General features: G+C 36.8%; 1 protein-coding gene across 4 annotated transcripts in view; it reads right to left on the bottom strand.

The window, feature by feature from the left end:
• The window catches only part of ACP3 (acid phosphatase 3), a 182,352-nt gene that overhangs the window by 60,993 nt on the left and 107,224 nt on the right, over nucleotides 1-14,135 (bottom strand). For 3 of the 4 annotated variants that reach the window (XM_077130129.1, XM_077130130.1, XM_077130131.1), the window contains 2 exons: nucleotides 13,401-13,481; nucleotides 12,523-12,698 (listed from right to left, as the gene is read on the bottom strand). In XM_077130129.1, coding sequence (XP_076986244.1) covers nucleotides 12,523-12,642 — 120 coding nt within the window. In that variant the 5' untranslated portion in view covers nucleotides 12,643-12,698; nucleotides 13,401-13,481. Of the gene's footprint in view, nucleotides 1-12,522; nucleotides 12,767-13,400; nucleotides 13,482-14,135 lie in introns of those variants that run through there. The other variant, XM_077130132.1, reaches the window with a different exon arrangement.

Raw genomic sequence — 14,135 nt, 5'->3', positions numbered from 1 at the left:
CCTTAAGAATATACTTTTGGATGTGTGGGCCTGTCATGTTATTTTTTTTCTGTCTCTATAGATATGTTTATAATTATATTTAATACAAATGGGATCATACCATAGTACTTTGTGTCTGGAGTCTCTCATTTAGCATAATGTTTTTTTTTTTTTAATTAGAGAAGTTGTAGGTTTACATAAAAGTCATGTAAAATATACTATTGCTGACCCTTTTTATTGGTATTTTACCTTTGTTACAATTGAGGAAAGAATATTAAAATGTTAACTACAATCCTATACAAATGTTAGGTATATTTGTTGCCATATAACACTTTCTTATTAATACCTAGAAATAGTGATATACACTTGTTATAATTCATGAAAGAAAATTCTTATATTTGTACCATAAACATTGTCATCCACAACAGGGTTCACTGTGCCTAACAGTGCCATCTTTTATTCTTCTGATTTTCTTTCTAGTTAACATACACCACCCAAAAACTTCCCTTTCAACCATATCACAAACATAATTCAACATTATTAATTACACTCACAATAATGTGCTACCATCACACTATCCATTTCCAAACATTTATAAACAACCTAGATAGAAATTCTGCACAAATTCAGCATCAGCTCCCCATTCTCTAACTCATTCTATCTCCTTATAACCTATATTCTAGATTCTAACTCTGTGAGTTTGCTTATTCTATTTAGTTCATAGCTGTGAGATCATACAATAGCTGTCCTTTTCTATCTGGCTTACTTCATTTAACATATCTTCAAGGTTCATTCATGTTGTCACATGCCTTGGGACTTCATTCCTTCTTAGAGCTGAATACTGTTCCAACATATATATAATACATTTTGTTTATCTACTCATTGGTTAATGGATACTTGGGTTGCTTCCATCTTTAGGAAATTGTGAATAATGCCAGTATGAACATCAGTGCAAATGTCAGTTTGAGTTCCTGCTTTCACTTCTTCTGGTTATATACCTACTAGTGGAATTGCTGGGTATTGTGGCTATTACATATCCAGTTTTCCGGGGAACCACCAAACCATCTTCCACAGAGGCTCATCATTTTACATTCCTACCAGCAGTGAATGATTGTTTCCATTCCTCCATATCCTCTCCAATACTTGTAGCTTTCTGTTTTTTTTTTAACAGTGGCCATTCTAGTAGATGTGAAATGATATCTCATTGTGGTTTTGACTGCATTTTATCTAATAGCTATAGTGATGTAGAGCATCTTTTCATGAGGGTTTTTTTTTTTGCCATTTGTCTTTCCTCTTTGGAAAAATGACTACTCAAGTACTTTGCCTTTTTAAAAAAATTGGGTTGTTTGTCTTTGGATTCTTGAGTTGTAGGAGTTCTTTATCTGTTCTGGATATTAAACCCTTATCAGATATATGGTTTCCAAATATTTTTTTTGCATTGAGTAGATTGTTTTTTCACTTTGTTGACAAACTCCTCTAAAGAACAAAAGCTTTAAATTTTGAGGAGGTCTATTTATCTATTTCTTCCTTTGTTGCTTGTGCTTTGGTGTAAAGTCTAAGAAAACATTGCCAAATATGAGATCTTAAAGATAGTTCCCTACATTTTCCTCCTATATTTAGGAGTTTTAAGGTCTTGGTTCTTTAGGGCTTTGATCCATTTTGAGTTAATTCTTTTATAAGATGTGAGATTGGGGTCCTCTTTCATTCTTTTGCAAATGGATATCCAGTTCTCCCACACGATTTGTTGAAGAGACTATTGTGTCCCAGTTGAAAGGACTTGGCAGTCTTGTTGAATATCAATTGACCAGGATGTGAGAGTCTAATTCTGAACTCTCAATTTGAGTCCATTGGTTAATATATCTATCTTTATGTCAGTACTATGCTATTTTGACCACTGTAACTTTGTAATATGCCTTAAATTCAGGAAGCGTGAGTGTTCCAACTTTCTTCTTTTTCAAGATGTTTTTGGCAATTCAGGGCCCCTTAATCTTTCAAATAATCTTGATAGTTGGCTTTTTCACTTCTGCAAAGTACGTTGTTGGAATTTTGATTGAGATTGCATTGGATTGGTAAATACATTTGGATAGAACTGACATGTTAATGATATTTTGCCTTCCAATCCATGAACATGGAGAGTCCTTCCATTTATTTAGGTCTTCTTTGATCTCTTTTAGCAATGTTTTATAATTTTTTTGCATACAAGTCCTTTACTTCCTTGTTTAAATTTATTCCTAGATTTTTTAAAAACATTTTTTATTGTGAAATACAATATTTATACAAAAGCTGATAAATTTCAAAGTGCAGTTTAACAAGTAGTTGTACAGCAAATTTCAAAGTATGTTATGGGTTATAGTTCCACAATTTCATGTATTTCCTTCTAGTTATTTTAATACACTAGAGACTTATAAGAAAAATCAATACAGTGATTCATTAGTTACAATAATTTGTTAAATCCTATCTTCTCTGTTACAATTTGCCCTTCTCATTTGATCCCTCTCTCAATCTTCAGGGATATTTGGGCAATGATGATTCTAATTTCTTCATGCTGGAAAGGGTTGTCAATATTATGGGGTAGGAGGATGCAACTCATTGATATACTTGGAGAGACTGGTGCCTCTGGTTTTCAAGGGTTTATCTGGCAAAAGAACAATCTGGAAGTTTTAAGTTTCTGAAAAATAAACTTAGTAAGTGAAACTCTAATAGAACCCCAGTATCCCTGAAGATTGAGAGGAGGATCAAATGAGAAGGGCAAGTTATAACAGATGTACAGATATTACAGATGACAAGATCCTATATATAGAAACTCTCCCCAAAATCTGTCAGCTACTAGAGCTAATAAATGAGTTCAGCAAAGTGGCGGGATACAAGATTGCGATGGTTTGGAGGTTTGATGGATCCCAGAAAAGGTCTTGTTTTCAAAACAAAGTTTTACTCCTTCCTTTCCAATTTGAATGGTTTTTATTTCTTTTTTCTTTTGTTTTGCTTACCTACTCTAGCTAGAACTTCTAGTACAATATTGAAGAACTGTGGTGACACCGGGTATCTTTGTCTTGTTCCAGATATTAGAGGGAAGACTTTCAGTTTTTCACCATTGAATACAATGTTAGCTGTGGGCTTTTCATATATGCTCTTAATCATGTTGAGGAAGTGTCCTTCTATTTTTATCTTTCAAAGTGTTTTTATCAAGAAACAATGCTGCATTTTTTTCAAATGCTGTTTTCTGTGTCAATTGTGATGATCATGTGGTTTTCCACTTCAATTTGTTAATGTGGCTTATTACATTACTTGATTTTCTTGTGTTCAACTACCCTTGCACACCTGGAATAAAACCCACTTGATCATGTTATAAGTCTCTTAATGTGCTGTTGGACTCACTTTGCAGTATTTTGTGAGGATTTTTTATGTATAGTCACTAGAGAAATTGTTCTGTAATTTTCTTTTCACGTAGGAGATTTATCAGGCTTTGGTACTAGGGTGATGTTGGCTTCATAGAATGAGTTAGGTAGTGTTCCTTCCTCTTCAATTTTTTTGGAAGAGTTTGAGCAGGATTAGTATTAATTTTTTCTTGGAATGCTTGGTGAAGTCATCTGGTCCTGGGCTTTATTTTGTTGGGAGTTTTTTGATAACTGATTCAATCATTTTTCTTGTAATGATTTGTTGAGGTCTTCTATTCTTCCTGAGTCCGTGTAGATTGTTCCTGTGCTTTTAGGAATTTGTCCATTTCATTTAAGTTGTCTAACTTGTTGGAATAGAGTTTTTGTTCATAGTATCCTCCTATGATCCTTTTCATTTCTGTGAGGTCAGTAGTAAACTACCCCCTCTCATTTCTGATTTTATTTGCATGTTTTCTCTTTTATTCTTTGTCAGTCTAGCTAAGGGTTTGTCAATTGAATTGATCTCAAAAAAAAAAAACACAACTTTTGATTTTGTTAATACTCTATTGTTCTTGTTTTCTTTCATTCTCAATTTCATTTATTTCTACTCTAACCTTTGTTATTTTCCTCATCTGCTTGCTTTGGGATTTGTTTGCTGTTCTTTTGCTGGTTCCTTAAGGTGTGCAGTTAGGTCTCTGATTTTAGCTCTTTCTTCTTTTTAAATGTAGCCATTTAGGGCTATAAATTTCCCTTTCAGCACTGCCTTTGCTGCATCCCATAAGTTTTGATATGTTGTGTTATTGTTTTCATTTGTCTAGAGATATTTACTGATTTCTCTAGCAACTTCTTCTTTGACCCACTGTTTGTTTAAGGCTGTACTGTTTAATCTCCATGTATTTGTGAATTTTTGAGTTCTCCACTTGTTATTGATTTTCAGCTTCATTCCATTATGATCAGAGAATGTGCCCTGTATATTTCAATTTATTAAATTTATTGAGACTTGTATTGTGACCCAACATGTAGTCCATCCTGGATAATGATCCATGAACACTTTAGAAGAATGTATTTCATGCTGTTTTGGGGTGCAATGTTTTGTATATATCAGTTAGGTCTAGTTCATTTATCATATCATTCAAGTTTTCTGTTTCCTTATTGATCTTCTGTCTAGATGCTCTATCTATTAATAAGAGTATGTGTTGAAATCTACAACTATTATTGTAGAAATGTCATTACTTCCTTCAGTTTTGCCAGTGTTTCCCTCTTATTTGAGGCACCATGGTTAGGTGTATAAATAGCTGTTATTTCTTTCTGGCGACTGTCTCATATCAATATATAGCATCCTTCTTTGTCTCTTATGAGAGTTTTACATTCAAAGTCAATTTTATCTGATATTAATATAGCTACCCCAGCTCTTTTTTGGTTATTGTTTGCATGGAATATCTTTTTCCAATCTTTCATGTTCAACCTATTTGTATCTTTGGGACTAAGGTGAGTCTCTTATAGATAGCATTATATGCTATATTTTCTCTGGCATCCTATATTCTCTTTGATAACGCTACCTTTTCCTTTGATCTTTTTTTAAAATTATTTTTTATTGATATATATTTTATATTCACATAACACGTTATCATCCAAAGTGTACAATCAGTGGTTCACAATATCATGATATAGTTGTGCATTTATCATCAAATTGACTTTTTCTTCTTTTTTGTGAAAAATAACATATATACAAAAAAGCAATAAATTTCAAAGCACATCATAACAATTAATTGTAGGACAGATTTCAGATTTTGGTATGGGTTACAATTCCACAATTTTAGGTTCTTATTTCTAGCTGCACTAAGATACTGGAGACTAAGATACCAACATAAGGATTCAGCAATCATACTCATTTGTTAAACCCTACCTTCTCTTGATAACTCCACCATCACCTTTGATCTTTCTCCCCCAGAGTATACTTTTAAAAAATGTCAATTTGATCATGTCATTTGCCTGCTTAGAACCCTTTATTATTCTCTCATTTCATTACAAATCTTTTATGGAAAATTTTAAACATGTACAATAGAAGAAATTTTTATATTGAGTCCCTATGAGCCCATTACTGGCTCCAACAATTATCAATCAGCCAACCTTACTTCTTCTATGCCCTCACCACTCCCCAGACATTGTATGATTTCTCATTGCCCTTTGCATAATTTCAAAGTCCTTACAGAAGTCCACAAGACCCCATCCAATCTGGGTCCTGTCCATCTGATGCCTTTACCCTATCTAAGCTTCCCTTTTGCTAACCATGTTTTGCCAAACTGGCCCTTCTGCTGGTCTGAACTCTATGTTAAGTTCTTTTCAGGCTCAGGGTCTTTGTGCTTGATAATTCTATCTGTCTGGAACATCCTACTTCCAGTTCTTCTCCAGGCACACTCACTAAATTCAAGTCCATGCTGAGAAACGCAACCTTCACAGACAGGCCTCCCGTGACCACCTAATACAAAGTAGCCCCTGTTCTGTCTCTAGCACGTCTAGCCGTTTTATTTTCAACCCTGAGATTTTCTGTTTTATAACTTTTTAAAAATCGGAGCCCCCTCCCATCATAAACTCCTTGAAATCAGAATACTTGCTGGACTGTACCCTGCTCTATCCCCCAAATAATGCTGACATGTAGTAGGAACACACAAAATATTTGCTTTAATGAATGACTGATTCCTGGATTGAGCCCAGTTCCTCCAGGAACATGATGTCGTTCTTTTCAATTTTCTCACTTCACAAGGGCTTGATTTTTTAACTCTTATTTATGAACAACATGTGTGGAGTGTGCTTATTTCTTCCTCCCTTTTCAGGTTGCCTTCTCCTTCCCCTTGATGCCTTCCTTTCATGACTTTGTTTCCAGAACAGTGAGTCTGCCCCCATACTAGATTGGAGTCTAATAAAACATCATGTTGTACTTTCATGTCTGGAATTTAAGAGACTTCATAAAACACCGGCTTGACCCCGGAAACCCTGGAAGAGTCCTTGGTTCTTGACGTTGAACTCTGCTCCACATTTCATTAGGGTGTGCCCTGAGTGGGAAAAACCTCCAGACACACAAAACTTGCCATGAATAAAAGCCTGTTTTGTTTTCTTGTTTTAGAAACTGAAAAATCCATTGCTTAAGAGTATTAAAATGTAAAATAATGTGGGCAGAAAAAATTAGTCATATAAATGACTGGGAAAGGAATCAGGGCGGGAAGGCACCCTGCACTCATCATGAGGACACAAATGTATAGCACCCTAATGAGATTTTCATCGAGGGCCCGGGAATAACACAGAGACCCCTGGGAATGGGAAGGAGTAAAAATTATGGGTTATGTGGTGTGGAAGCTATATAATATATCAGCAAAGATCTAGGCTTTGGGCCATTTAGACCTTAGTTCAAGCTCTTTGTTTGTCACTGACTAGCTAGATGACCCTGGATAAATACCTTATACTTCTGCATGCCTCAATTTCCCCCTCTGTTAACAGGAAAATATTATTTATTATGCAGGAGCATCTTAAGAATAAAATGTGTTATATATGTAAACTTATTAGCATAATACTGAACACATAGAATACATTCAATATATGGGATTTACTATTATACCTGCTACTATTATTTTTGATATTATCTTGTTCAGGCATTTAACTAGTTTTCTTCTTGGCAGTAGTTTGCAGTAGATAGGGCAAATAAGCAAAGACCTATTGAACAAAAGGAAACATAGCCCTCTCCTCAAGCAATGCCTCTATTAATTTCTAATGACCCATTCCTCATTTGTATTTCTGTGAGGAATTATGCCTTTAAAGGCAGGACACTTTCAAAGTTTCAAGTACTTATAGTGAGCCTGGCAGGCTAAAACAAACACATCTGGGCCAAATGCAATTTTCCTAACCAGTTTTACCACCCTGAAAATTTGCAAAACATGTTGGCATAAAACTGGGAAGCTTGTTCAAGCAAACCTAGTTGGCCTCCTACCTGGCCTGGCACAAACATTCAGTAAGTAGTGGGTCTCCCTAGCAAATATCTTTAAAGAGCCTGCAGGTTCCCACTGACAGGTTTGCTACTCATTAGATCTGGCAATTAGGGAACCAAAGAGCAAAGGACAGAGACTGGAGCACAGTCTGGGAGCTGAGGCAAGAACCTTGGTTTTGTTTTCCAGTGGAGAGTTTTATCTGGTACATCTTTTATAAGTTAACCCAGAAGTTTCAGATGCATCACCAAAAATGGTTACATCTCAATTCCCCAGCACCCAGTATACAAAAGATAAGTTCCTGCTCCCTTTCTATTTCAAGTATGTGATAATATTATGTGCTTTACAGGGTAATCTTGGGGATATAAAAAGAGGGATGTTCCCAATTTGTGGTAGCTACAATTGCAATTCTTATTTTAATAGAAGTGGGGAAAAAAGATTTACAGGCCTTGAGAAGTTCATGCCTATGTACGAAGGCTTTGTTCAAGCAGGAACAATGAGATGGAGGCAGATAAAAGAGCAGGGAGTAGGCTACTCAGTATTCTCAGGAAAAGTTGGCTAATCAAGGAAGCTAACAGATCCATTAGTCAAAAGCACTGGTTGAGGAAAGGTCTGTACAACTCCTGGTGTCACATTATTGAAGGTTTGTTTCTCCAGGTGTTTTTATTGAGTCTGGGGCCCAAAACTGGGAAGAAAACTGATCAAGCTTAAAAGAAAAAAAACATGTACATACTTCATGCTTCTGAGAATAAAGGGGATTAATAGGGAAAAGTCCTGGCATTTTAATGAACTGATTATGTAAACATTATAAAAACACACACATGGGATCATTGGGTGAGTATATTAATAATAGTTACAATTTTGGGGGGGCTATAAGTATTTTTTATGTATTAAATCATTTAAACCTCACAACAATTCTATGAGGTACTATTATTTTACTGATGATGAATCTGATGCACAAATAGGTTGTTACTCATCCAAAGTCATACATTGAAGGGTGAGGGTGGTGCTCAAACCCAGGTGGTCTGATTCTCCAGCTGCACCCTTAACCACTAGGATATATCATAGTGTGTAGCACACAATATTATACAGTTCTTTGGTGCTTATATGTCAAATTCCTATTAAAAATTTCAAATACTTAATGTCTTTTATGCATCCTCTCTCCATGGCATTATTGTCTTTCCAATAACCCAAATTAGAAATCTCTGGGTTATTATAGTTTCTTCTTCTCCCTTAATAATCACATTCAACCCACAGGGAGTCTGCCTTCTTTTCCAACTCGACTGCTTTCTGATCAAATTAAGGTCTTCGTTATGCTTTGCAATTACGAATTGTGCAGAAGCCCTTCCTTGTTCTTGCCTCCAGCCTCTCCCCTCAGCCTCAAACCATATTCAACAGGCAAAAGAACATTTTCTCCAAGAGAAAATAAATTATAATTCATAGGTGGGGGACACTAGAGTACAGACAAATTAAGTGGTTCACCAAAAGTTCCAGTAGAGATCTAATAGAGATCTGATCTCTTTTCTTTGCGCTATCTAAATTATAGAGTGCCCTTACTAAATTTATGTTTGAGAATGATTAAGGATCATTTAGATTTTATTCAAAAAGTTGGCAAGCTTCCATTTTAGACTCTCTTATAGGAGTACCTTACACTTGTATCACGGTTCCCACTTTGCTCTGTGTACCATGTCATTTGATCCTAAAAACAAACTTTGTGAAGTTGGACGCATCATTATGATCACTATTCCCAAATTTAAGCTTCAGGAACCTGAGACTCAACCTGGACTCAAGTGTCCTGTCCATGTTCCCTTAGCAGGTAAATGATGCTAGAACTTGTAATAATGAAAATTCAATGCTTTTCTAGGAGTGGCCTACTTTTATTCTAGCAAATAGTATTGAATATTTGTAACAAATTAGACTACCACCCTGAGGAGTAACTTGCCAATTTTTCACTTTTCCAGGAGTGGTGAGGAAGCACCCAGAAGGTCTGTGGTCCTTGTATGTGCCTTGACTGGCATCATTTGAATTTGCCTAACTACGATATGGAAGTTACCTCTATAGGGACATATAGGAATGATGTTCATACGATTTGGAGGCTTTTGCCATCAAGGAAACCCCATGACTTGAGTGAAAATTCTGCATTGTCAACCATGAAGAATGGGAAGAAAATATACCTGTGACATTATTCCTTTTACTGTAAAGCCCCAGTGGAATGAGATGGAATGTTTCTCTCCGTCTGAGATCACCTGAACCTGTGATATAGCATTTCCCTTCTTATGGATGGAATGATATAATGTATGAGATTGCTTCAAAATAATGCAGTGGGTATGGTATGTGTGGGGAATGGGTGGCTGTGAGTCAAGGTTGGCCATGTCTTAATAATTATGGAAGCTGTTTGATGGGTAGATCATGATACAACATACTCACTCTTCTGTTTAACCTTTCCTAAATGTAAAGTTAAAGATCCTCTAAGTGCTTTCTGTGGGACACTGGGGAAGAAATGGGAAGGTTGATTCTATAGTCAAAGTTTAGGAAACCCAATTATTATATCCTGTTCTTGAAAATCGCAGTTCATGTGAGCCTAATAAAGATTCCGTGCAGTCCTGCCATAAAGAGACTTTTAATTTGGCTTAACCCACATTCTCTATTCTCAAAGCTGAACTGACAATTGAAACCATTTCCCACCCGCAAGCAAGGTCTGTTAACAAACTACAACAGTTAATACTTGTCAAACTAGTATTCCATGGGACGTACTTTGGGAACCTCTTTTGAAAGATCACATCATCACTCTGTTCATGAGAAAGAACAAGAACCGAGGATAGTTCCTGGCTCTCCCTGTCAAGGACAGCTTTTCAGAAATGGGGAATATTTTTCTTGGATCACCAAGTAAAAGCAAGGAAAGCACTGCTTTTATGAGTCATCTGCTGGTTGGAGTCACTCCATACAGCAAACCTCCTTGGGGAGGAGCACACCAGCCCCATGCTGGGTTATAGACACACAATTACTGTGAGCAGAAACAGAGTCAGGCTAATGATTAAGGGATGCCTCTGGGGTCAGATAGCTTGGGTTCAAATCCTGACTCTACCATTCCAGCTGTGTGATCATGGGCCTCAGTTTGTGCCTCAATTCCTTCATATATAAAATGGGTTAATAATCGTTTCTATACCTTATGGTGGGGATGTTTAATTTAGGCAATAAAAATACAGAATGCCTGTAAGTATTGCATGGGACACTCATACTAAAAAATTATTAATTGTTTATCTGAAATCCAAATTTAACTGAGTATCCTGTGTTTTATTTGCAATCTTACCTTTGGGGTTGTTATGAAGATTGTGTGATATAATCCATATTGATTGAACTGTCAGAACAGTACCTGGCATAGAGTGAGCACTCAATTATTGATTATTATCATTAATAATACCACTTTACTCAGAGGCACCTTGCTTTTATTCTGTTTCTCCCAATAATTTGCCGAGGATTGCCCTGTGTATACAATTTAACCCTTTATAGTCAAATATTCTTTATAATCAATAAAAAGAAGAAAGTGATTATTTTCTGATTTAAGTACTTAGATAGACATTGCTTTGCAAGGGCCAAGAAAGATGTATTAAGTTGTCCTCATCTGTTATTAATAACAGAGGGAAGACAAGGTAGGAAAAACAGTTATCATTACCTTTGTATGATATTTGTTAATTTTTTAGTTCCAATAGATTTACCTTTGTAACTTTGTTTTGCTTAGGGAAGAATTAACTTGTGGTCCCTGAGCACACAATAACCCAGAATGGGGAAAGGAAACCCACAATCAGCTCAGAGGCCAAACAGTGGGTAGAGCACAGAGAAAAGACTCTATCACATGTAGTTCATTGGAGTTTGCCTTAATATGTCAAAGAGGATTGCCATGCAGCCAACTCATCACAGGTGTCTACTGTTGGCAGCACAATTTCTGCAGATTCCCTACACTTGTTTCATGAACAGGTTGGCAACGAATCCATGGATATTAGTAAAAGTGTAGCTCACAGTGGGTTTCTCTATAAAAGGCACACAGTATTAAACCGTTTTCTCAGCCCAGAAGCCTGACAGTTGATGAGTTGTTTGTAAATAAACTGATGATATGTTTCTCTAGATCTCTCTTGTTCACTGTTGACTCGATCTGGTAAAGATTTACTGGACTAAGAATCATGATTGATATAAACATGGTCATAAGATATTCTATAGGAAGGAAAGAAGAAATTTCTGAATACATCAAACAGAGAAAACAGGAGCTAGGTGTTTAATTTTTAAGCAAGAGGTTACCTTCTTTCAAGTAATAAAAATAAATTTGGGGTATCCTTTCAGAAATACAATTTACTTATCAGCCTGCTTTCATAATAAAAAAATATGGGGAAGAGAAAGCCAGTGGGAGAGGCTGTGAAAGACAAGAGAAGGGCAGAGAGAGAGAGAGACAGAAGCAGAGGCAAAGGTAGAGGGCATAGAATGTAACACAGATAAAAGAGAAATGGAGACGTAAAGACAAAATCAAAGAAAGAAACCAGAGGGATTACTGCTAGGATTCATATGTAAAGTGGAAATCCTCTTTATTCCTCAAACCCTCTTTCTGTCTCTCATCAATTAGCCTCTCCCCTTTTTTCACAAACATATGACGCAGATCATGGATAGGCAAAAACATATATTTTAGCAATCAACCAATTCTATATATCAAGAAGTCATCCTAAAACTCTGAGTTTAGTTTCACTTTCATTCTTCAAAGGCTGTTAGCAATATATTTTCCAATTTCCTGAAAGAAGGGGCTATTTAATTAAGAAAATAACTTGTTTGTTGTTTTGTTTTGTTTTTCCGGTTTGCAAACAATCATTAAACTGATGAAGCCAGTTTAAGTCCCAGTGTATAAATACCACCAGGTGGGGCTTCTTCTGGTCCCCTGGCAGTTAAAAGGAATCTGGCAGGAGACACCTGCAAACAAGGCAGTTGTTAAGCTAGTAAATAAATAGCATCAGCAAAGGGGGGGAAAAGATTTCGTCAGGACTTGTTAGTCTTTATTAAGAGGAACTTGCAAAACTTGACTATTCACTTTCTTCTGCTGAGTTTGAACAGTGCCTGGTCTCCTGGAGGTAAAATGAAACCTGACACTTCATTTTCAGACCCTGCTGGTTCACACGGTTTTAAGGAAAGAGCAATTAGAAAACTCTACTTACCAATGTCACAAACTTTAATTCCTTGGCGACCACACCTCTGTCTAGCCAGAAGGAAAGGAGAACCACGAGGGTCAGGCTGAGGCTTGCTGCCCTGGCCACAGGGAGGAAGTGAGATCTCATGTCAGGAGAGCCCGTTTCTGACCGGACTTAGAAGGTGCAGCTTCCAGTAGAATCACCTTGAGAGGGGAAGCTATTTAATCAAGGGATTGAAAGGGAAGGAGGAGCCAGACTCATACATAGTAAAATTTCCAGGAAGTTTAGGGCAGGGTTTGGTATGTGCCTGGTATAATTTGTGAGCTGGGAGTTAGAGGTCAAAAACTCCTTGATTTAAGTTAGGAGGAGACTGAGGCTCAGAGCAGAAGGCTAATTGTCCAAGGTCACAGAGCCTGTTAGTGGACATCCTGTCCTCGTTTTTAATTTACCTTTATCTTTTCTTTGGATGGGGTGTGATACAGCATTTGCTTTGAGGCTGTCACTTAGGAAAGGGATCTACCCTGGCTTTAGAAACCTTAGGCCAGTGATTTTCTAATGTTTTGGGAATCCCGAACAATAGGCAGAAAAATCTGTTAAGGGACTTCTAGTATTAGCATGATTTGGGCTTATTCTTTACGCAAAACAACTCCATTTACTAAAAGTTCCCTGTATCCGACTGAGGTATTTCTAAATTGAAGAAAAGTAAGGCCAATTTTATTTTTAAAAATTTTAGTCACACCTTAAAATGTTTTGGGCTCACCTGTGGTATCTCAAAATTAGGGTTGGAAGCTCCTTTCCTGACCTGACACAGCTAAACTACCAAACCAAAACCACAACCTACAATTCTGCTTTGTCAGACATCAACACTGGCCATAAACCCACAACATGGGTGAGTCATCCCTTACCTCTCCAGCCATGATCTCATCAAGGACGCCACCAAAGAGGATGATCAGGACCGACAGAATGCACGTTTCCATTTTCCAGATCTTCAGTCCCATTATAAAATAAAAAGATACAGACTTGAGTTGAAAGTTGAGGTTTTGCAGGATTTTTGTATAGACCTGCTTGACCTTGAGGCTTCCACTCCATCAGTAGAGGAAGAGCAATGGTTTTTCCAGCAACCTAATGGCTGATATTTTGCATTTGTCTGTGCTGGGAGGGTTCTGTTATTGTATGATCACTGGGTGCTCTGGAATGTGTTGTGTGGGAGAGCTGTCGCTTCTGCTGGTGTGGGGAAATGTGTGAGAATTAATGCCTGTGTAGAGTTGGTCTTTTAAGGGACCTTGTGGCCCTCTCTTTGCTACCCCATTTTCTACCTGCCAGTACCCACTGTCATTTTTAATGGATGAGGTTTTGTTTTTGATATTTATATTGAGATATCTTTATACACATATAATCCATCCAAAGTATATGATCAGTGGCTCACAATATCATCATAGCTGTGTATTTATCACCATGATCATTTTTAGAACATTTGCATCACCCCAGAAAAAGAAATAAAAATAATAAAGAAAGAACTCATACATCCCATACCCCGTTCTCTTCTCTCTCATTGACCACTAGTATTTCAATCTACCTTTTTTTTTTAATGGGTGAGTTTTGGAAGAGATGGGTAGAGAAAAAAGGGAATGAAGACTGAG

This window comes from Tamandua tetradactyla, chromosome 15, assembly GCF_023851605.1.
Source record: "Tamandua tetradactyla isolate mTamTet1 chromosome 15, mTamTet1.pri, whole genome shotgun sequence".
Lineage (NCBI taxonomy): Eukaryota > Metazoa > Chordata > Mammalia > Pilosa > Myrmecophagidae > Tamandua > Tamandua tetradactyla.
Note: the sequence above shows the minus strand (reverse complement) of the source record. Positions and strands in the feature narration are given on the sequence as shown.